At 39.4% G+C, this 23,239-nt stretch overlaps 1 protein-coding gene across 2 annotated transcripts in view; it reads left to right on the forward strand.

Moving 5' to 3' along the window:
• POLR3G (RNA polymerase III subunit G) overlaps positions 1-23,239 on the forward strand; it is a 567,212-nt gene that overhangs the window by 79,817 nt on the left and 464,156 nt on the right. For both annotated transcript variants that reach the window (XM_044064179.1, XM_044064180.1), the window contains exon 2: positions 15,843-15,971. In XM_044064179.1, coding sequence (XP_043920114.1) covers positions 15,852-15,971 — 120 coding nt within the window. In that variant the 5' untranslated portion in view covers positions 15,843-15,851. The remainder of the gene's footprint in view (positions 1-15,842; positions 15,972-23,239) is intronic.

Genomic DNA, 23,239 nt, shown 5'->3' on the forward strand with positions numbered 1-23,239 from the left:
CGGATCAGGGTTCTACTCCAGGTTCTTTTTAGTGCCAAAAAGACGGGGATCTAAGACCAATTTTAGACCTTTCTCTTGAACCTGGCAGTTCCCAAGGAGAAGTTCCGAATGGTTACATTGCAGTCTATTCTCCCCCTGCTGGGAGAAAACCACTGGATGTGCTCCATAGACCTCAAGGATGCGTACTACCATATACTTATGGACAGGCGCCCAGGAGGTTTCTCTGCTTCGGCTGGGAGCCAGTCACTACCAATTCGGGTCCTTCCCTTTGGTCTCACCACAGCCCCAGGGTGTTCACCAAAGTATTAGCAGTGGTAGCGGCCCACCTGAGGCTTCAGGGGGTGCAGGTCTTTCCCTACCTGGACGACTGGCTTCTCACCGCCCCAACAAGGCATCTACTTCTCCTGGCACGAGACTCCTTTCTCCATCTTGCTCCTCGTCTGGGCATCACGATAAACACAAAAAAATCCAACCTAGCACCCACGCAGTTCATAGATTTTATAGGTGCCAGGTTAGCCACGAGGAGATTGAGAGCCTTCCTCACTGCGGACAGAGTTCAAAACCTGCAGCTCCAGGTGCGGGCCATTCTCCACTCAAGCTCAGTTCCGGCGGAGTTGGTCCTGAGGGCCCTAGGGTCCATGGCGGCAGCGATAGCGCTTCTTCCTCTCGCCAGGTTCAATATGCGCATCCTTCAATGGACACTCCTAGTTCAGTGGTCGTATCTTGCTCTTCCTATGCATCATCCCATTGCGATCAGCAAGGCTTGCAAGCAATCCCTCCTGTGGTAGCTACACTCTCCAGATCTCCACGGAGGCCGCCCCTTTTGTGCCTCTCCCCCTCTCGCCACGGTGACCACGGACGCCTCCCGCCTCGGGTGGGGGGGCATTTTGCAGGCCGGACGGTCCAAGGCACGTGGAATGATTCAGAGACCTCACTGCATATCAATGTTCTAGAGATGAGAGCAGTGCTCCTAGCATTGCTAGCACTTCAGGCCTTTCTTCCCTTGGGAACAATTGCGATTCAATCGGACAACATGTCTGTTGTCTGGTATATCAACAAACAAGGAGGAACCAGGTCTTACCCTCTTTGTCGAGAAGCCATGGGAGTGTGGGAATGGGCAATCTCCACCAACCGCTTTCTCATAGCAACGCATATTCCGGGTTGGTCCAACATCCTGGCGGACAAACTCAGTCGCACCATTCTCACCCATTACGAGTGGTCTCTCAATACTCTGGTAGCGGAACGCATCTTCGCACGGTGGGGAACTCCTTGTTGCGATCTTTTTGCGTCTCCCTCAAACACCAAGTGCGACAGTTTTTTCGCTCTAATACCTCCTCCGGAGGTGCCCCAAGAGACGCTCTGGTGCATGCTTGGCCACCCGGTCTTCTGTATGCTTATCCCCCCTTGCCTCTGATGCTCCAAGTTCTTCAGAAAGCCTCTCGGTTGGGGTGCAGAATGATTCTCATTGCTCCATTTTGGACTCGACAGATCTGGTTCCCTTTCCTAAGGTCTCACTCAGTGAATCCTCCTTGGATTCTAGATCCCATTCCGGATCTGATATCTCATCCTCCCCGCTTATCTCCCCGGAATCTGGACAACCTGAAGCTGACCGCTTGGCTGCTCCAGTTCCACTCCTGATCAGGACTCGGTATTTCGCCCCTGTTAAGGCCATCCTGGTGGCGGCTCATAAGCCATCCACTAGGAAAGTCTACCGCAGTAAGTGGAAGCGGTTCTCCTTGTGGAGCGGCAAGGCCTAAACCCCTTCACAGTTCCTCTCCCTTTGGTGCTTGTCTTCTTAACCACTCTTTAATGATGGTGCCAGCAGTTCCACGGTCAAAGTACAACTTGCGGCAATTTCTCATTATCATATTGGTCATGACTCCAGTCCTGTGATGTCTGCCAAATTGTGTAAGATTTTCCTAAAAGGTACTTTCCTTCTCAGGCCCCCTGTAAAGCAAGCGGTTCCTCCTTGGGACCTTTCTTTAGTCCTCCAGGCCTTGACCGCCCCCCCCCCTTCGAACCGGCGGCTACGGTAGATCTGAAATTCTTATCTTTCAAGACCGCATTTTTGTAGCCATTACTTCGGCCAAGAGAGTCTCAGAGCTTCAAGCATTATCAGCTAAACCTCCTTACTTGGTCTTTCATCCGGACCGTGTTTAAGGTAGCTTCAGAAGCAAACATTAATCAGTCCATTAACCTTCCTGTTTTCTTTCCTAAATATCAAAACAAGGGTGAATACAAGCTTCATTCCTTAGATGTTCACAGGCAACTTAGATTTTATCTAAACAGGACGGCTGGTCATAGGCAATCCGACCAGTTGTTCATTTCCTTTGCTAAATTTAATTTGGGCAAGCCAATTTCTAAAGTCTCATTATCTCGCTGGATTTCACAATGTATCTTATTGGCTTATCAAGCTTCTGGAAGGCCCGCACCGGAGGGTGTACATGCCCATTCAACCCGGTCAGTCTCTACCTCGGCCCCCTTTAAGGCTAGGATTCCTCTAGATGATATTTGTGCAGCAGCCACTTGGGCTTCATCTCATACCTTTATTTCCCACTACAAGTTGGATCTTACATCTAGGGGTAGAGCATCCTTTGGCTCCGCGGCGCTCCGGAATATCCTTCCATGATGGTCGCCCAAGGTTCAGGTAGCTGGGGACTCTGTCCCACAGGTTGCAGACAAATGAATCTCCTACTTCAGATTTAGAAGTTATGTACTCACCATAACGTTCCATCTGAGTAGATGTATTCATTTGTCTGCAACCATCCCGCCCTCCTATCCCCCTGGCCTTTTCAGTTTTCTGCATATGATGTGTTACCCTTTTCAGGGTGTTCATGCTGTTTGCAAACTCGATCTGAGGTCATATAGGGAGAGCAGGGCATTATGGGTGAGGGGAGGAGCTGAGAGCTCGGATCCATAGCTGGTAAACCATGCCGGTTCGGATCCGATATCGGATCCATAACCCCACAGGTTGCAGACAAATGAATACACCTACTCAGATGGAACGTTATGGTGAGTACATAACTTCTAATTTCCCTAATTCCCCCTCAGGGGGAGTTCCTCAGAGATTCTCTTCTCCACAAATGGCCCACGGGTCTCCTTTATGCCCCCCTTCCCTCTTATCCCTCTCTTTCTCAAAGCAGCTCGGTTGAGAAATAAAGTAATCTTCATTGCACCTTACTGGCCTCAGCAGATATGGTTTCCCTTCCTCTGGCCTTATCTACTTCACAACCCATGGATTCTGAACCCATTTCCGGACCTTCTGTCCCATCCTCTGGGAATAGTGCACCCCAGTCTTCAGACACTCAAGCTAACTGCATGGTTTTTCAATTCCATTAGTTGCCAGGCATAATGAAATTCCTTCTCTTGTACAACACATTTTGTTTGCATCCTATAAACCATCCACCAGGAATCTGTACCGTAGTAAGTGGAGGAGATTTTCTGTGTGGAGTTTTGATAATGGTCTGGATCCCTTTTTAGTGCAAGTAGAAAAAGTTCTAGAGTTTCTAGCTACCATTTTTAATAAAAGAGCTTCTGCTTCTACAATTATCTTAGCAGCTATTTAAAATTTTCACAACTGTATCCGTGACCAGCCTTTAATCTTCCACATGCTTTGTAAAGTTTTTCTTTAAAGGCACCATCTGTTTAAAGGCCCCTTTCAAGGATCCTCTACCACCATGGGACTTGACTATTGTACTGCAATCTCTTACTTTACCCCCGTTTGAACTTGCAGCTACCTGTGACTTAAAATTTCTTTCAAAACATTGCTTCTCATAACTGTCACTCGGCAAGATGAGTTTCTGAAGTATAGGCTCTATGTTCTAAAGCCCTTATTTAGTTTTACATAAAGACAGAGCATCACTCAGAACAGACCCGACTTTTCTTCCTAAAATGATTTCAGAGAGCAATATCAATCAATCCATAGACTTAACTGTATTTTTCCCAAATTTTTCTAATAAAGGCTAGTACTGTCTGCACCTTCTGAATGTGCACAGGCAATTATGTTTATCTGGACAGAACTAAACAACTTAGACAATCAGAACAGTTATTTATGTTCTTTGCAAGTGCAGCCTTGGGCAAACCTGTCTCTAAGGTTCCTCTGTCTAGATGGTTAAGGATTGCATTTTCTTTTACATGAAAGATGGTTAAGGATTGCATTTTCTTTTACATGAAAGAAAACCTATCTCCCTATACCACTGAAGACACAGTCTACCAGATCTATGGCGACTTCAGCTGTTTTTCATTCCAAAGAAATCTGCGCAGCTGCCACTTGGGCTAAACCCACATACCTTTATTACTCATTACAATTTGGATATGGTCTCCAGGTTTTTTTTATTTTTAGGGATACCTTGCACAAGGTTTCTGACTGGAGTGAGAGTGCCTTCTTTAATATGATTGCAAACTCGATCTGAGGTGATGTGGAGTAATGTGGAGAGGGGCATTGTGAGTAGACTAGCAGCTCAAGAGAATTTTGGCTGATGCGAGCTGTATAGTTGCCAGATCAGTTCCAAGGATCAGAACTGTACACCCACAAGTCAAGAATAGATTAAGGAAGACAACACAGATGGAACGTTACAGTAAGACATGACTTCTTTTTTGTGTTGGTCGAGTATTGACCGCATATGATGGTGCTGCAAGATTTGTGGGCAGTGTCTGAAGGATGTCAAGGCAGGAGACAAAGCTGCAGTACTTTAGTGCCATAGTCTTTGATATGAGGAACTGTGCCCTATCACTACCCCAAGCAACACAGATAAAAAGGTGTATCATGTGGTGGTAGATTATGCTATTTAGGTACTTTGAACTGGTGGCTTTGCTCACTTAGGAGCCAGAAAAGGTGTCATTATCTGTTATCCCACTCTGCTGAAGTTGTCTTTCTCAGAAATATAGACAGTGGCTAACTCACTGCCATCTGTGGATCTTTCTAGTTATTTGATAAGTCTAGTGAGGTAAATCCCAAAGGATCATTGTGTTTAGTAATTGTCCTAATCAATGCCAAGTGTTTTTTTAAATCTTTGATTACTTTTATATAAATGTAATTTTGCCTGTCAAGTGATAATTCAAAGTGTATTAACAAGTTCACATTTGCAAACATTATACTTCACATGTATTACTGTTTGTAATAACCTAAGCAACATTACAATTCCAGCCTTTTTTAACAAGAAATATCTTTATTTAACCATCACTTATGACATAGGCAATCCTACATTTATACAGATGAAAACAAACCGCACCAACACAATCCTACTTGCAAGTATTTTACATCACAAACCATACTGACACACACTCCCAGCTGCAAACATTATGCATCACTTATCTACCCAATCATTTTCAGTAAACATTAGATAGGTGATTTAAGTCCTGCCTTCTTTTAAACCTCATTCCTCCCCTGTATGTATTATTCCCATAATTCCCATTTTTTCCTATGTAGTTTGCTCCTACCCTTTTCTAAAAATCTCATTTTCAGTTGTTTTATCTCTGTTACTATATTCACTACTTCAAGTATAGTGGGTTTAGATTTTGATTTCCATTTTTTGGTAATTGCTTTTTTGGCAGCCACCTTAATTACACACAGCAAGGCGTTACCATGTTTAGGCAATTCTGATTCTGCATCATAGCTCAGAAAAATCATCTGCCTCACCACACCAACCTGCCCACGTAGCATCTCCAACAGCGCATCCCACAAGGAATCCTTAAAGTCCACCAACTCACAGCACTCCCAGAATATATGTTCCTTATTGCCTCTTTCTTCCCTGTCACACTTCCGACATTTGCTGTCTACCTGAGGAAAAATTATTTGGAGTTTACTTTGGGTAGAAAAATAGCTATGTAAATATTTCCAGGCAAAAATCCTAAATCTTCTATATTTTGTTGCATATTTGGGAGAGATACACATTTCCTCCCATTGTTTCTTTGTGAAATGCTTATCCAAGCATTTACCTCTCAGAAGTCAAGGGCAATGTCAGTGGTCTCTGGCTGACTAAATTTGCAGATGATTGCAAATTGGGAGCCGTCTTCGAATCTCATGCTGACACAGTTGTTCTCCAGGAGGGGCTGACACACAGTGTCAGAGCCATGGACTAAAACTAAATGGCGAGAAATGCATACTAGTATACTTTGGGAAGTCATCCTTCCCTGGTAACTATTATCTTGATAACACACCCCTTAGAGCTGACCCAGTAGTCAGGGACTTAAGGACACACACAGTTAGTAATCCTGCCTTTGACTATCACATGTCTACAGTGGTGAGGAAAAGTCTGTGCACAACTTATAAACAAAGGTATGGCATCCAAGTCAAAGGAAGTCATTGTTCCACTGTACTGGGCACTCATCAGACCTATCATTGAGTACAATGCTCCCTTTGGTATGTACCTAACCAGGCATATCCAACAATTGGAATGTCCACAGAGATTCCTCACTAAAAGACTACAGGGTGCAAGTAAAATGTCCTATGCAGATTGCTTCAAGGCCATATCCCCGTATTCTGTCTCCTACAGACTTTTCAGGGGGAGATCTATGCCTGGCATATACAGGGCACTGTCAGACCTCACTCTGGACCTCCTGCATATCCACAAAACAAACAGCACCAGAATTACCAGTTCTAAAGACTTAAACCTTGCCTGTAATATAAATAGGACCTGCGGGAGAGATAAGCATGTATCCCAGAGAATACCCTGTTTGCAGAACAGGCTCCCCATCCATGTGAAGCAGAGTTCCTCCCTAACCCAATTCAAGTGCAACTTGGACAATTGGATGGGAAACCAAAAAGTCATCCCTGGTTTGGCACCTATGTCTCTAATGGCCACAGATAACCTGTAACTGGTTCATCTCCCAGGCCCATGCTTACACTTATCAAGGGTATCAGAACTTGTCAGAGATTTGGGATGCATGGTTAGGCTTAAAAAGGCCCTTGTGGTCATTAACCTAGTTAACTCCTATGAAGCAATCTCTTTTCCAATCCTTTCTAAACTCCTCTGATTTGATTTCTTATAGTTAACATGCAATATTTTATATGCTTTACTAATTATTCATTTTTAATGGCAGCTTCTGTTCTAGATTCTACTAAAAACTCTACCAGTGCTGGTCTTTTGTTTAGGAACACCCTATGCCTTTCCCTTTGCCTAAACTCTGATATCAATCGTTGATGGGGAAGGCAGTCTCTAACCTGCAGTCCAAATAATTTAATGGCATCTTCCCATTCTATCATCCTTTCCCTCCTTACCTTCCTTGGCTCCTTTGCCAGTTTTCTCCAATAACTTACAGCTATCTTGCCTATTGTCTATCCCTAATTGCAGTCATCCCTATTGGCTTAGTTCTTAGGATGCTTTCTGCTACTTTATCGATATATTCTGTATGATTATCATTGTTCTCCTTAAAGGTCTGCATCCACAATCCCAGTCTCTCCTTGTTTCTTGAGCTTCCCCCTGTTTCATCATCATCTTCCCTTTCCACTTTGAATTTTAGTTTTCTCCTTGTGCTATGTGTAGGAGCCTTAACTATGTAGCTCTGAAATTCCCCTTCAAATCAGGTAATCCCAATCTGCCCTGTTTTTCTTGAAGAATCATCTTATCCCCTTGACTCTTGCTGACTTCCCTTCACAGATGAAGTCCTTCAGCTCTTTACTAATTGCTATCCACAACTTCTCTGGTTTATAAAAAAATATGCATGACTTGTGTATAAGACTAATGGGACTAAAAACATTTTAACTGCTTGTATCTTACTATCCATATCCATATAACAAAGCTTCCATTTTCTCAGTTTTTGTATTATCTTTTGTGTAGTCTCTTCCCACATATCCTAGGCTGCCACACCAGAATCATCTTTTAATCCATACTCCTAAATGCTTCATTTTATCATATACCCATAAATATGTATATTATTGAATCAGTTCATATGTGGGTACATAGTTTACTGCTATTGTCTTTGTTTTAGCTTCATTAAGTTTGTATCCTGAAAAGATCTGAAACAGTCTTGAAATGTTCCACAGCACTGTAATGTCTTTATGGTTTTGTCGGGTATAAAATTATATCATCTGCAAATAGAGCCAGCTTTTTTATCTACCATACCAACTATATCCATACATTTCTGATTCCCTTATTTTCTTTGCCAGTGGTTCTAAATATAATGCAAATAACAAAGGGGAAAGAGGACACCCCTGCCTGGCTCTTTTGTTCAAGCAGAAATTATCAAAAAGGACCCCACCCACTTAATTTTTGCCTCCAATCCCTCCTATAGCCTCCTAATCAACTTTATTTTTTCAGGAAATGCAAATGCTTCCATAGCCCTGCTTATAAAGCCCTAGCTTACTCTGTCAAATGCTTTCTCTGCATCAAGACCCACCAACGGCAATGGTATTTTCTTATATTCTACTTCCCTCTGGATCAGAAGTCTTCTGTTAATGTTGTCAAATGTTTGCCTCCCCTCCACAAAACCACATTGATCCATTTCTATCAATTGTGGCATTTCCTTTGCCATTCTTTTGGCTGTTATAGACATGAACACTTTATAATTATGGTTTAGTATTGAAATGGGCCTGTATGAAGCTGGATGTGATGGAAACTTGCTCTCTCTAGGTATTACAACTATCACTGCTTTCTTCTAGGATGTTAGCATTTCTCCTCCTCTTAATATGCTGTTAAACAAAACCTTCCAGATCTTTATCAGTTTTTTTCCTCCTAGCTTCCAGACTTCCACAGGAATGCCATCTGTTCCTGGGGACTTTCTTATAGATTGGTTATACATCATCATTTTTATCTCGTCTCCTCCTGTCCTAACCATTAGTAATTGAGCCTCCTCTACCTCTATCCTTAGCATATTTAATTCTTCCATAAACATTTCCATTGGCATATTTTCTTGATTTCCATATTTTTCTGCTTTAAACAGACTTTCATAGAATTTCCGAAGTATTTCTAATATGTCTGCAGGATCTTGTATTATAGGGTCCCTAAGCTTGGTGACAACTCTTTCTACTTTCTGTTGCCTGAGTCATTGTGCTAAAAGTTTCTGTGCTGTAGTGTTATCAAAAAACAGTTGCTTAACAGCAGTCTTTCTAAACTTGTGTATATTATTGGGGTAATCCCTTATTTTCTGTCTAGCATTCTGCAGTTGATCCCCCTCTCGTTCTGTGAGATTACCCCTATCCTGCAATACTTCAACATTTGTCAGTCCCTCTAAATAATTCTTGTTACTTCTTAACCATAACTCATTTTCTTTTATTTCCGGTCGATTTTTAAACTCCACCTTAATTTTATCCCACTCCCTAGCTATGTTTTATTTCATTACCCTTTGTTTTTATTTTAGTTAATATTGGTGCATGATCTGAAATAGTTATTGGGTGCGTATCAAGACCTTCAATTAAATGCAAATGTTCCTGTGAAATATAAATTCTGTCTAGCCTGGCCCATTTTTTATATCTTGGGGAATATGTAAATTCACTCTGAGCTCCAATTACTGAATTCACATCATGCATGCCAAATATTATAAATTTGTTCAAAAATTACCCTCCTTTGTTTTACTTTCCCTTCTGGGCCCCCAGACACATCTGCACTGCAAATCAAATTCCAGTCCCTGCCTATAAGTAATATTCCTTGCTGAAAACTCATTTTCTCCCAGAATTTTCTTAAGCTCCATTATAATAATTTTAGGTGGAATATAAATGCATGCCAGTGTAATCCTCCTCCCTTGCCAGTAGCCCCTTGGCACTACAAATCTGCCATTATTATCTTTTTATCCTCTTCTATCACTAGTGGAGCTCTTCTTGTAGTTATCATAAGTACTCCTCCTTTCCTTTGTCTCAGATATTCCACTGAATAACCATCCTGAAAACTTTTCTTTATCAAATTCACATATTCATTTCTTTTCAAGTGCGTCTCCTGTAACATAGCTATTTGTACTCTACATTTTCTAATATAGTTCACTACTCTTTCTTTTTTGTATTTATCTGTGAGACCAATGACATGTAAAGACATTACAGAAAGCATCATTGTATTAAAAGTTATTCCCACCTTTTATGTGTAACACCTTTTTTGTTAAATGTCTAGTTGCAGCTTTTGTGTTACATGGATACAGTGTTCGACAGGTTGAACATTTATGTAATTGTTTCTTATCATATCTGTTTGAGCCTATGTCATATCTTTCAAAACTTTTTGTTTTATTGAAAGCCCTCAAAAATGCCCCCTAAAACCTATTAATGTAATACTAACACACAACTATGTCCATTTTCAGATATTGAAGATTTACCCTACAAATAGGTGCAAGCGTCCCAAACTGACAGCCACACTCACAGACTTAAGCTAAAAGAAAGGTTATCCATGCTAAGATGCATGGTGCAGCCTGTGTTTCAACAAAGTGCTAACTGGGGTTGTCTTATCTTTGTAGCTCTCCCAGCTGAGAAAATCCTTGAATGCATTAACAGAACATTATCTACTAGAAAGTTTCTCTTTTCTTTTTTCCCCAAGCCACTCAGTCTCCAACAGACTGTAACCAATTTCTGTTTATTAGATGGTTTCCATGGAGACATGAGATCCAGATCCAGAATTGCTACTAAGCGTGCATTCATTTGTTAGAAAAAAAGCCTCATATTCGGTATTTTCTTTTTCATTTACTTACTTTCTCTTAAAAAATTGTTACTAAATCAATCTAAGGTCCTTAGTCCAGTCATTCCCCCATGGAAAATTGAGAAAAAAGCACATTATTTTTTCTTTTATCATGCTCTTTTAACCATGCTTTTGTTTTCATTGTAGTGCCTACACTTCTTATAAATGAACAAGAAGGGAGAAAGGGAAAAAAGCACCTATTTACAATCCCCATTACACTTAAAAATAAACTTTATATCATGTAAAGAAAACCATACATTACAAAAATAGTACTATTTAGAGAAAAAAACGTTTTATTTACTTGGTTAACTTTTCCCCTCTCTACCCCTCCCCAGAGCATTTTCAGAACATTAATGATATGAAGTAGAGTATATACTTAACAGTCCCCCAGAAGTCTAACAAATTCTGAAAAAGTCCAGTATTTCCAGATTTTCTTGTTCTGTCGTATTTCACAAATATAATTATTGCGTTGTAATCCCACATTGTTACTGGTTTTATTACTGTTCATCTCCATCTCTATCTCCCAAATCCTCTCTCTGCTTCATTTCCAACATACTCTTGATTTTTTTAGTCCGCTCTTGTGCTCCCTTCCTTTTCTCCAACATTTTCAGTTGAAACAGTGGAAAACGTTACAGAGGTACAGTATCTCTTTCACTTTTTTTTTTTTTACCAGAAGAACAAGAACCAGAATCTTGTTCCATTTCACAGCTTAATTTTTGTTGGACAAACTTTTGTATTTCCTCCTTAGCATGTACTTCATCAAAAAATTATTTTGTTCCTCCAGGGAAGAATACATTGAAGACAGCTGGGTACAGCAGTTTGAATCTCACACTTGTGTCTCGACATTCCCAGAATAGTGGAATGAATTTTCTCCTCTTCTGCCTGATGTACAATGAGTAATCATTCTTCAACCACTCTGCTGTCCCCCACTTTTAGTATTTTGTCCTTCTGCCACAGTTTTGGCAGAATCAACTCCTTCTGCTGGTAGGATTCCATCTTTACTATTAAAGGTCTAGGCTGCTTTCTCATAGCCAGGTTTGGAGCATATACACGATGTGCCCTTTCAACACAACTCCTGTGGTGGAATACCAGTCCAGTTGCTTATTTGTGCTTTTGTAAAATTAATGCAGTCTGTTCCTTCCAGCTTCTCCGGTATAGCTGAAAATCTCAGATTTTCACTACATGCTCTGTCCTCTATTTCTATTATTTTTAAAACCTCTGTTACCAAGCAGTCTCAAATTCAGCCAGCCTTTTCTTCATTTCAATCTCTGATGGTTTTGCAGCTTTATCACCTCATCAGAATATCTGTTTAAAGCTTCTTCCATTTTTCCAGCCTGTTGTTGTTTGTGTTGATTGTACTCCATCAGTGTTTCAAATTATTTTAACCAGGTCTGTGTGCAGTTGTGTTGTATCTTCCTGTAGGTTACTGGAAGTCATGTCTGGAGGTTGCATTACGTTTTGCTGAACTTTTTCCTGTTAGGGGAAAAAAAATAAAAAATAAAAAACGTACAGTAAGCTGGTTGCATAAGTGTGCACACCATTAAACTAATACTTTGTTGAAGCACCTTTTGATTTAATTACAGCATTCAGTCTTCTTGGGTAGGAGTCTATCAACATGGCACATCTTGATTTGGCAATATTTGCCCACTCTTCCTTGCAAAAACGCTCCAAATCTGTCAAATTGTGAGGCCATCTCTTGTGCACAGTCCTCTTCAGGTCATCCTGCAGATTTTCTATTGGATTTAGGTCTGGGCTCTGGCTGGGCCATTCCAAAACTTTAATTTCCTTCTGGTGAAGCTATTATTTTGTTGATTTGAATGTATGCTTGGGGGTCATTGTCGTGTTGAAAGGTGAAATTCCTCTTCATCTTCAGCTTTCTAGCAGATGCCTGAAGGTTTTGGGCCAAATGTGACTGGTATTTGGAACTGTTCATAATTCCCTCCACCTTGACTAAAGCCCCAGTTCCAGCTAAAGAAAAGTAACCCCAAAGCATGATACTGCCACCACCATGCTTCACCATAGGGATGGTGTTCTTTTGGTGATGCAAAGTGTTTTTGCCAAATGTACCTTTTGGAATTGTGGCTAAAAAGTTCAACTTTGGTGTCATTAGAGCATAACACATTTTCCCACATGCTTTTGGGAGACTTGATGTATTGTTTTGGAAATTTTAGCCAGGCCTATATGTTTTTCTGTGTAAAGGCTTCCATCTTGCAACCCTACCCCATAGTCCAGACATATGGAGAATACAGGAGATAGTTGTCACATGTAGTACACAACCAGTACTTGCCAGAAATTTCTGCAGCTTCTTCAGTGTTGCTGTAGGTCTCTTGGCAGCCTCCCTGACCAGTTTTCATCTTGTCTTCTCATCAGTTTTGGAGGAACGTCCAGTTCTTTGCAACTTAACTGTTGTCCCATATTTTCTCCACTTTCGATGACTGTCTTCACTGTGTTCCATGGTATATCCAATGCTATGGAAATTTTTTTGTACCCTTCTCCTGACTGATACCTTTCAACAATGAGATCCATTTGATGCTTTGTAAGATATCTGAGAACCATGGCTTTTGCTATAGCAGGCAACTGAGTAAATGTCAGGAAAATCCTACTAGGACAGCTGAACTTTATTTGTGGTTAATCAGAGTCTCTTTAAATGATAGCAGGTGTGTACCCAAGAAGACTGAATGTTGTAATTAATCAAAAGGTGCTTTAACAAAGTATTAGTTTAAAGGTGTGCACACTTATGCAACCAGATTATTGTATTTCTTTTATATATTTTTCCTCTAACTGATTTGTTTTTTTTTTCAATTGAATCGTACAGGTTATAGGTTACATTAAAGGTTGGAAAAGTTCTGAAATGATTTATTGTGGTCTCATTTTTTATATCACAAAAACCTGGCATTTTAACAGTGGTGTGTAAACTTTTTATAGCCACTGTATGTATTGTTCTTTTGAGGGAGGAATATAATTTGCATTTACATTTACATTTGGAATATGTTTTCTTATGAAACAGAAGTTCTTAAAATTAACCTGAGACTTTCCTGTGTTGATATCCAACTTATTTATCATAATATTGTGAGCATGTGTACCTTTAGATGAATGAATGTAAAAACGTTTTTTTATTGTTTCTGGCAGGAAATGGCGTGCATTGATTTTTGCTTGGTTCAAGATGGCACCTGTACTAAGTTATTCCATCCCAGCGCTAGTACTCCATAATTTACAATTTTTATACATACCTTTCCTTTACTTTGTCCCATTATCAGAGACTCCTTGATTATTTTGGTAATTCTGGTTGAATTATGATTCCAGTAAAAGCTGCCCAGTGACTAGTGCCATAGTACTGTTATCAAAGTTACTGGATGCTGTATCTTATTTGAAGTCAAACAAATCAACAGACTCAGACAGCATTTGTATGGAAGTGTATAAACTGGTCTGTGACACTACTTGCTCCATTTTCCCCTTTTAGTGTGGTTTATTTGCTGTCTAGTTGTGGCCTCTTCACCTGTTACCTGCTATAATCTCATAAGGGCCCCTTACATCTCTGGTCCTACTGCCAGTCTCACTTGTAAACATGGATGTCAATATCCTGGGCTAGATTATGGCCCATCGTATGAAGATGGTATTAAGTTCTTTAATCAGTAAGGAGCAGGTCCATTTTGTGAAGGGGCACCTATGCCTGTGATCACTACTGTTTATCATGTGCTCTATTGCTAGATCTGAAAACCTCGCGTAAGTTCACTTTTACAAGATATTGATGCCTCAGTCTGTTAGTCTGCTTCTTTGTAGATACTGCTATTTTCCTTTCTGCTGTGAGTTTGTGTGACCTCTCGTGAAACTCTGATATAATAAATATAGACAGAGACTAGAATATCAGGATAGGCTCTTTACACTGAAGAGGTGCAGCATCCCCCAGCAAAATGACTTTTTTTTTTAATACAGTTCTTTGTTAATGCTATGATTTCATGGGAATTATAGTTGTGATGCCTTGCGTTTCCACTAAAGAAGATGCCATTTTTCATAGCAGATCTAGGATACCTAGCTATATCCTCCCTGAGTTTGTTTCCCTAGATGTGTGCTTGATTCCAAACAGACCTTTGATTGGGTGATCTGGAACTTCCTGTATGTCACTTTGGTGAAGATGGGTTTCTGTCTGAGTTGCTGTCAGCCAACCTTGGTGAAGTCATTACTGTCCTTTATGATTTTTTTCCCCTCAGTGGGTGATATGAAATAAAGCTGACATTGTTCACTTTCCTTTTCATTCTGTCCTTGGAATCCTTGACTTGATGCATAAAACAAAACTCTGCCATCCAGTCTGTAGCTTTTCAAAGAATCCCATAAATTACTGGTTTGTGTAGATGGCATTTTTAAACTCTTGGTACTTTTGTATCTGGTAGTTAAGTCCTTCAAGTTATTTGAGTAGTCTGTGCTTTCTAATTACAAACTCTGTGGATATGCAACCTCTGCCTTTATGATGCATGTAAACCTCGTGGGTCAGAACTGTCTGCCTTTTAGCTTAAGTGTGTTGCCTGCAAGGTGCAAGTACTTTGTTGCGCAACTCCATGTTAATTGCTCTTTTATAAAATGCTCCTTCCCTGACTCAGCTGAGGACCAAGTTTGAATCATGACCCTACACTTGTCTATATTCTATTCTCTTTATCCTACCTGCTGTTGCTGCTTTGGCACCAGAAACATCTCAACACTCCAGCTGTCTAAGACTGGAAAACTAAGTGAACTGTACGTCTTGCAGTAAACATCTGGACAAGGTGTCCACTGATGTGGTATAGTTTCATTGCTTCCTACCTGATTAAAAAAAAAAGTTTGTGTTGTTTCCCTCTACTCTTTGATAGTATGTCCTTTTACTTTGACCCTAATTTTTTTCCCATTTCATATTTTTGGTATGTATATCCTTGCGTGTATTCTTGATGTTTACGTTACCATGTTGTCATTTTGGTTGTAAACATGGTGAGTACTTTGGAGTATGGGTTAGGTGTTATCCTTTTTGAAATGTCATGGTCCTACTTATTTTTTATACCTTTTTTTTGCCACGTTTGAGTTTGATAATTTTATAATTCATGTTTGTCAGTGTACTTGAATTATTAGTGTGTATTAACTTCTCTTCATGCCTGTCATAAAACATGCCTTTGCATTATTATTGGCACTTGAATGTATATATTTCAATAAAAAAATATTGCTGTGTATATTCTGTGGTTTTAGAACACTACATCATCACCAGTGTGTGTGCTTTTTTTTTTTTAGTGATTGCTCATGTCTGGAAAAGGACGAGGGCGAGGCAGGGCCTCCTTTACCTTTAATGTTGAAGCTATAGGATTTAAAAAAGGTGAACAATTACCTGAGGCAATATGTCAGCCTGGTTCCCTATTTCCTGTAAGTACTAAAACATGAATGTTTTCCTTACATTTTGCAGTCTGTTTAAAGTGCTCCTACACAGTGAAAATCTCTATGGGTTGCTTTTACTAATAAACTAATTTGCATCCAGGGAGTCATCCTGAAGACAGACTTAAGTTTGATTTAATACTTCACAACTTTACAGGTTTATAAACAAGATTTTCTTCATGACTGACCATGTTTTAAACTTCAATGTGATTTCATTTGAAAGGTTGTTCAGAAAAGTTTATTGATCATTAAGATGAGTTTCTGTGGTCAGAACCTGCAATCTTGCTACTAATGTATACTCTGGTCAGTCAGCCTTTTTTATGGTCATCAAATAAAATTCACCTTAGTGATTGATTGACTTGACTTCATTGCAATTTGATTTTATGAGTGCTGTGTAGACTATCGTATTGTATAAGGAGAAAGTAACAAACAAATCAGGGAATTTGTATGGAGGTCGTACAACTTCCACATAACAGTCTGCACATCAGAAAAAAGACATGCAGCATGCAACAGCACTACAAATGAAAGCACGATTACATTTGTTATCCTGTTTGATTGCTATCATGTCACATTACCTCTTTTCTGTCTCCATAATGATCTGCCAGGACTCTCTAGATTTCTTTTGGTTTAGGACTGCTAGCTACCACCTGTGTGGCCAGTGGACAGTCGGCCCATCTTTAGTTGGGGGAAAGTAGGGCTTCCAGATATGGTGGTGTTTAGGTGACTGGATGGGAATTTTCTAATGCTGCTGTTTTCTCTTTTATGTGAGCTTTCAGTGACATCAGGTTTGCCAGTATCTTACTCCTATGTTTGTGTTAGGATGTTTACCATCTTAATTCTTACTTATCTGATTTTCTTCTTGAACTTCATCAGTGTGTGATTGAGCAGCAGCTTCAACTTTCTTCCGCAAAAGTAGGTGAGCAGGTCATTAGCTGAGGAAGCCTATCCCCTGAGCCAGCACTTTAGTGCCTGGGATGCTAGCCAGACATGGATCATCAGTACCGGAGATGGAAGTCCTCCCTGCCTGATAATGGGTCACTGCAAGTGATATTAGTGTTACCCAGATCACTGGGAGTACAGTAGCCTGCAGAAATCTGTATAAACAGCTGCCAGTATTTAGTGTACATCTGTTGTCCAAGATCTTGGGACCACCACTAGTAGTAGAGATGCATCACCCGCATTACTGCAGAGGGTCTATCCATAATGTATAGCACCAACAGTTTATAGATAGACTCTTGTTTTGTATTTGCCACCAGGATTGTGTGTCTGTGTTACCCATGCTACTATAGAGCGGCTACCCATGTTGTGTGCCATCACTGAGTGTGCACAGTATGCAGAAACATGGCGTAGAAAGACTGCCTGCTTGCATTTATGTACTAGACTAACAGTATTTTGCAGTATAGACTTACAGAAATTGAACACATTCAGTGTTTTGATATTCTGTGTAACTTGGTGATTGTGCATTGCACACATGTTGCGTCTGTAAAAATATGTTAGATAAGTGTTGTACCATGCATCATTAAACCTTAAATGGAACATATATATATATATATATATATATATATATATATATATATATATATATATATATATATATATGTAGCTTCTGTTGTACAGCATAGCCTCCTAAGTGAGGCACAGCATATAAGCCATAATAATCATGAGTCACTGCCCTGCCATATTATACAACTTTTTGTTGGGCTTGGCTTTTCTGCCATTCTGACAATGTTACTCTGCCAATCTTGGCATGATATACACAGTACTGTACAATGACCAATTGGTAGACCATGGCTATCGCTGCTAAACCAGAGTGTTTTACAGTGTAAGGCATCACTACTACGATAGTGTAAGATTTCTAAGGTTGCACAACATGCCTACTGTACAGCCCACTGCTTTTGCTTAACATTTGGAATTGCTTCATTCCTGGCAGTGTGGTATTTTCAGACTTGCCCAGTTTATTTGCTGCACCATATTTTGCTAATCTGCCCATTGATAGCTGCTTTCATACTGACATCGTTGTATTGCTAAGATTCTGTTACCTGATGATCAGAACATTTTGTAGATGATTGAACCAGGTATAGGAGCTAATCCAGAATTCCAGTGATGTATTTATGAGAGCAGACCAGAGTTTCCTACTACTTTGTAACCATCTGCATCTTTCTTTTTCTGTGTTAATTAAATGCAGATGTGCAAGGAGAGAGATTTACTGTCACTTTTTAACTTTTCCTATAGAGTTATATTGGGTTGTTTAACTTTGTTGGAATGCAAGTCAGCTGTTACCATCTACTGTCTCAGTGTAGTGTACTATGAAGTCCAGCTTTGTAACTTTATAACTCCACTTCAAGTACCCATCCTTCAAGCTGATCAAACTAAACTGATGTGGAAACTGTCTTTATGGGACCAAACGTGATGTTTGTGTTTCAAAATTCAGTTCTCTGTGTGACTTCTGCTGCATTTCTTTTGTAAAATTGGTCAATTATAACATTTTTAGCCATTCCAGTGGAGTAGAAGGATAAAGCCCTGACTATGACCCAGTGACCCTAGTTCAGTTAGCAGCTTGGGTGATTGATAGAGCGGCAAGGAATGGTGATAGGGTGGGTATGAGGGCAGGCCCATGGTTGTTTACTGTGGCGATACCTGATAGAGGCTGGGGATTTTATTTAGTAGGCATGCCTAAAAGGGATATGGGGTGGAAACATAGGTAGCTGTGGATATTGACACAAGCAGGGTAGACCATTTACCCTGCTTTTAAATGACCTGTAGCGATTTTAATTATTCAGTCTTTCCTGTATTAAATTCTGCTTGGTTAAGTATAAGCATTTTACCTCTGATAAATGTCTGTACCGTATACAAAATGGACTGCTAACACATGCAGTGAAACAGTGATCTGGTAGTGTTATTTGGATGTCACTAAAGCCTCTGATAACTTGCTGTGCTCCCAATATTTTTTAATCTGTGGAAATAGGAGTAAATCCTTGCATTATCAATTGGGTAGGTAACTGGTTGGTTATTAAACAGAGAGCAATGTGTCATATTACAAGGAGCAGCATCTGTATGGGAAGGTACTATTTAAGCTCCTTCCTTGCTCACCGTACATCTGCCCTCAGCACGAGACTACGTGCTGGTATGAGACTGTTGTATGGGAGTTCCAAAACTCAGAATTTTCTTGACCAAAGGAAAGTCATGTCATAAGAGCAAAGTAAGGATACTCCACCCAAGCCAGGGAATGTCCATAAAAGATTGCTCAAGTCCTGTGTTCCGTTAAATTTCACTCTTCCTCCCGAACATTATAATGCATGTATTATTCATGAAAGTTCTATTTATTTCTATGTAATTTACACCTTCCCTTTTCTAAAATCATACCTCCAGTTCTTTTGCTCCCTTTACAATATTCAGTATTTCATTTATGGCTGGTTTACATTTTGATTTCCATTTTCTAGTAATTTTTTTTTTTCTGGCAGCCAGTAGCATTAATTGTAGCAAGGCATTAGTATGTCTAGATAATTTAGATCTTATAACCTAGCTCAAAAGAATCCTTTCCTTAGTCATTTGCTTCCTCGATGTTTCTGACAAAGTACTCTGTAGAAATTTGTTTATAGTCTGCCAACTTATTACATTCCTGAAAACATGTTTCCAGTAACCTCTGTTTCCCATCACCCACTCACCAATTTATCTACCTCGGGAGGAATTCTGTGAAGTATACTTTGGGTATAAAAGTACCTGTTCAACACTAGCATGCAAAAATCCTAAACCTACTAGACAGTGTTACATACTTGAGCCATACAAATGCCCCCCCCCCAACTGTTTCTTTGTAAATTGCCTTTTCAGTTTATTTTCTAATCTCGTCTGATTAATTCTTTTGGCTATTATGCTATCTTTTATGGGCGGTATTAATTAACCATTTTTTAGTACTGCAAATAAAGTATAGCAGATTCAACAAAACCTCAACGAAGGCTGGTCTTTCACTTACTACTCCCTAAGCCCTTTATCTTTGCCTACCCTATTTTCTAGTAGGGAAGGCAGCCTCCAACCCCCTGTCCAGATTTCTGCTTCGCTTCATCCCATTCTAACTTTCTCACCATAGTCATTTGCTCCCAATAACTTGGTTCATTTGCTACTTTTCTCCAATAAATTTCAGTCCCCTCTTGCCTGTTTTCTATACCCCTACTTGCAGTCATCCTTACAAAGAGTAACCCAAGTCCACATCTAGACAAAATGTCCAAAGAAATAGCAGCTCTCTCTAATTCTCATTTTATCGATACTGTAGCATGTATCACTGCCTTTTTTCCCCAAATGCACAGTAGCACAAACCCTGCAATTCCATCTAAACTATCCTTATGCCACTCTTCCACGTCATCGTCCCATTCTGCTCAAAATTCTTCTACCCGTTCTACACCTATGTTCTCCTTTAAACCCATTCCAACCACCACAATAAAAAGATTACTTCTCAAGGTCAAACATTTCTTTACTGCTCCTGACAATCTACCTACACAATTCCTAAAACTAGCAGCTGAAACTATTGCCTGCCCTATTGCCATACTTCTTAATAGATCCATCCTTGAATCTTATGCCTCTAAATTCTATGGGAAAGAAAAATAACTTCTTCTTCATAAAGGTGGCAATAATTCTGATCTCAAATTTCATACCAATAGCCATTTTCTCTCCTATCTCAATGATCCTGGAAAAATTGTTATATATTCAAATTCTAAACTTTATGCTTCACAGCAAAGTCCTACCCCCACACAGCACAGATTTAGACCAGGTTATAGCACCACAGCTGCCCTCATACCCTTTATAGTCACTATCAACAGAACCCGAGACTGGTAAAATTGTCTCTTCTGTATTCCTAGACCTCTCAAAAGCTTTCGACACCATCTCTAACCCTCTATTCCTAATCCAGCTCTCTCTAAAACCAGCCTTTCCCCCTCCTCCCTCAACTGGTTCTCAAGCTACCTAGCCGATAGGGGAGTGTTGCCATTTAACAGCCTGTTGTCTATCTCCCCATATCTTAACACCTCTACTGGAGTTCTCCAAGGCTCCATATTAAGACTCCTCCTATTCAGCATTTTCATAGTTTTCATTCCTCACTAGGGCAAGGGTCACTTATTCAGTACATGGATGACTTGAGTATTGTGTGCTCTGCTGACTCCATTTCTGACCTAAAACAAATAGCTTAATTGGCTTTTACCTCTGCTGAGACCTGGATGATTGATAATCATCTATCACTCAACCCATCAAGACCAAGCTCATGCTCTTCAGCCCAAAGAGTGACAAACCCCTTAAACATAGCCCAATTCACTACAGTTTCTCAGAATAATACAGTGATTTAAGGATGCTACCCACACAAGACTGTTAGGAGTAGTTATAGATGAAACACCTCAAATTTGACTTGCATATACATCATAGTATCAGCAAAGCTCACCAAAAGCTAGGTATACTTTATAGACATAAACACTTTCTTAGCCCCTCCACAAAACAAGTTCTAGCTTCTACGTACCTACTACCATCACTTGTATGTAGTGCACCACTACTTAATCTCCAGTCCTCAATAAAAGCTAAACTCAACACTTGTAACAAAATCACCAATTTTGCAACTAGCCAAACACTTTACCAGTCACTCACTGTACTGCTTTTCACACCCTCAACTGGCTTGAGCTACCTCACTACCTCTTCTATCTACAACTAATGACGGCACACAAAGTAATCTTTAAACCATCAGACTGTCCTGCTCTTAGCACAATATTCAGTTTCTACCATCCAAAATGGCCTCTCAGATCTGAGAAACCGCACCTTTTGCTGGTACAAAAAACAAACTTGCCAGCTTCTGTATTCTTGTTCAGTAGCCAAAGTGTGGAATGCCCTACCATTAACTGTTAGAACCATTCAAAATCCTGATGCTTTCAAAACCTCCCTAAGCAGTTAGTTATCTTCCACCTGGAATTGCACCTGCATCTTGTCTCCTCCTTTCAAAACCTAATAGCCACTATTTAATGTCGACACGAATGTTCAAAATGTACTATGCATTAATGCCAGGTGTTAGCCTTACTATTTCTACTGTCAAAAATATGTATGTAAAGTTAATCTCTTTACCTCTGTTGATCTGACATTTGTGAATTTGGTAGTATGTTAATAATTCAACTAATAGTTTAAATATGTTACCTTTTCTGTACATACTCTTGTAATGCACTCATTCCATATGCTAACTATACTGTATGTAATAATGTAATATACTAATTTCTTATATTTTCTGTCTTTGTACATGTTTCTTCTTATTTGTGGAGATTTTCTCTCCGGGTCTCCACTGAAACTGGTCTCATAACAGCCCAATGGACTACCCTATAAAGATGATCTGTATGGTTGTTCTCCTTAAAAGACTGCATCCAAAATCCTACTCTGTCCTTATGTCTTGAACCTCGCCATTCCATCATGCCTTTCCACTTTGATTTGTTTAAATTATATATATATATATATATATATATATATATATATATATATATATATATATATATATATATATATATATATATATATATATATATATATATATATATATATATATGTGTATGTGTTATATATATATATATATATATATATATATATATATATATATATATATATATATATATATATATATATATATATATATATATATATAGCATATATATATATATATATATATATATAAAACTGCTTTTCACTACTTACTACATATACCATAACTGCTTGTGTCTTCTTATCCATATATATATAATCAATCAAGAACCCTCAACTTCTTTTTTTTATATTTTTTTTTTGTTTCTCCCTACACACACATCACTACCAGCCATAATAATAATTTTTTAATTCTTATTCCTAAATGTTTCATCTCTTTAAGTCTTGATAGATCTGGGTAATGCTGAACCAGTTCATGTGTTTGTATTATTTTCCTGAAAACTTTTGAAACTGTTTCAAATGTTCCACAACACTGAAGTGTGTGTGTTTTCAGATTTCTAACTTGTCTTGATTACTGTATCAGTTTATCCTTGAATTTGTAAGAGGACACCCTTTCCTGGTTTCTCTGTACAAATGCATCTTGTTTGAATGAAACCTTCCCATATTAAATGTTGTCAAATGAGCAGATCACCAGTCCACAGATTGATTGGCACACACACACACACACACACACACACACACACACACACACACACACACCTAAGCATCATACCTCAACTTTTTACTTTTTTTTTTACAAAACTGAGCGATTTAGGCGTTTTTTTTTT

This window comes from Protopterus annectens, chromosome 2.part2 (genome assembly GCF_019279795.1).
Source record: "Protopterus annectens isolate FY-2018-M chromosome 2.part2, PAN1.0, whole genome shotgun sequence".
Classification (NCBI taxonomy): domain Eukaryota; kingdom Metazoa; phylum Chordata; order Ceratodontiformes; family Protopteridae; genus Protopterus; species Protopterus annectens.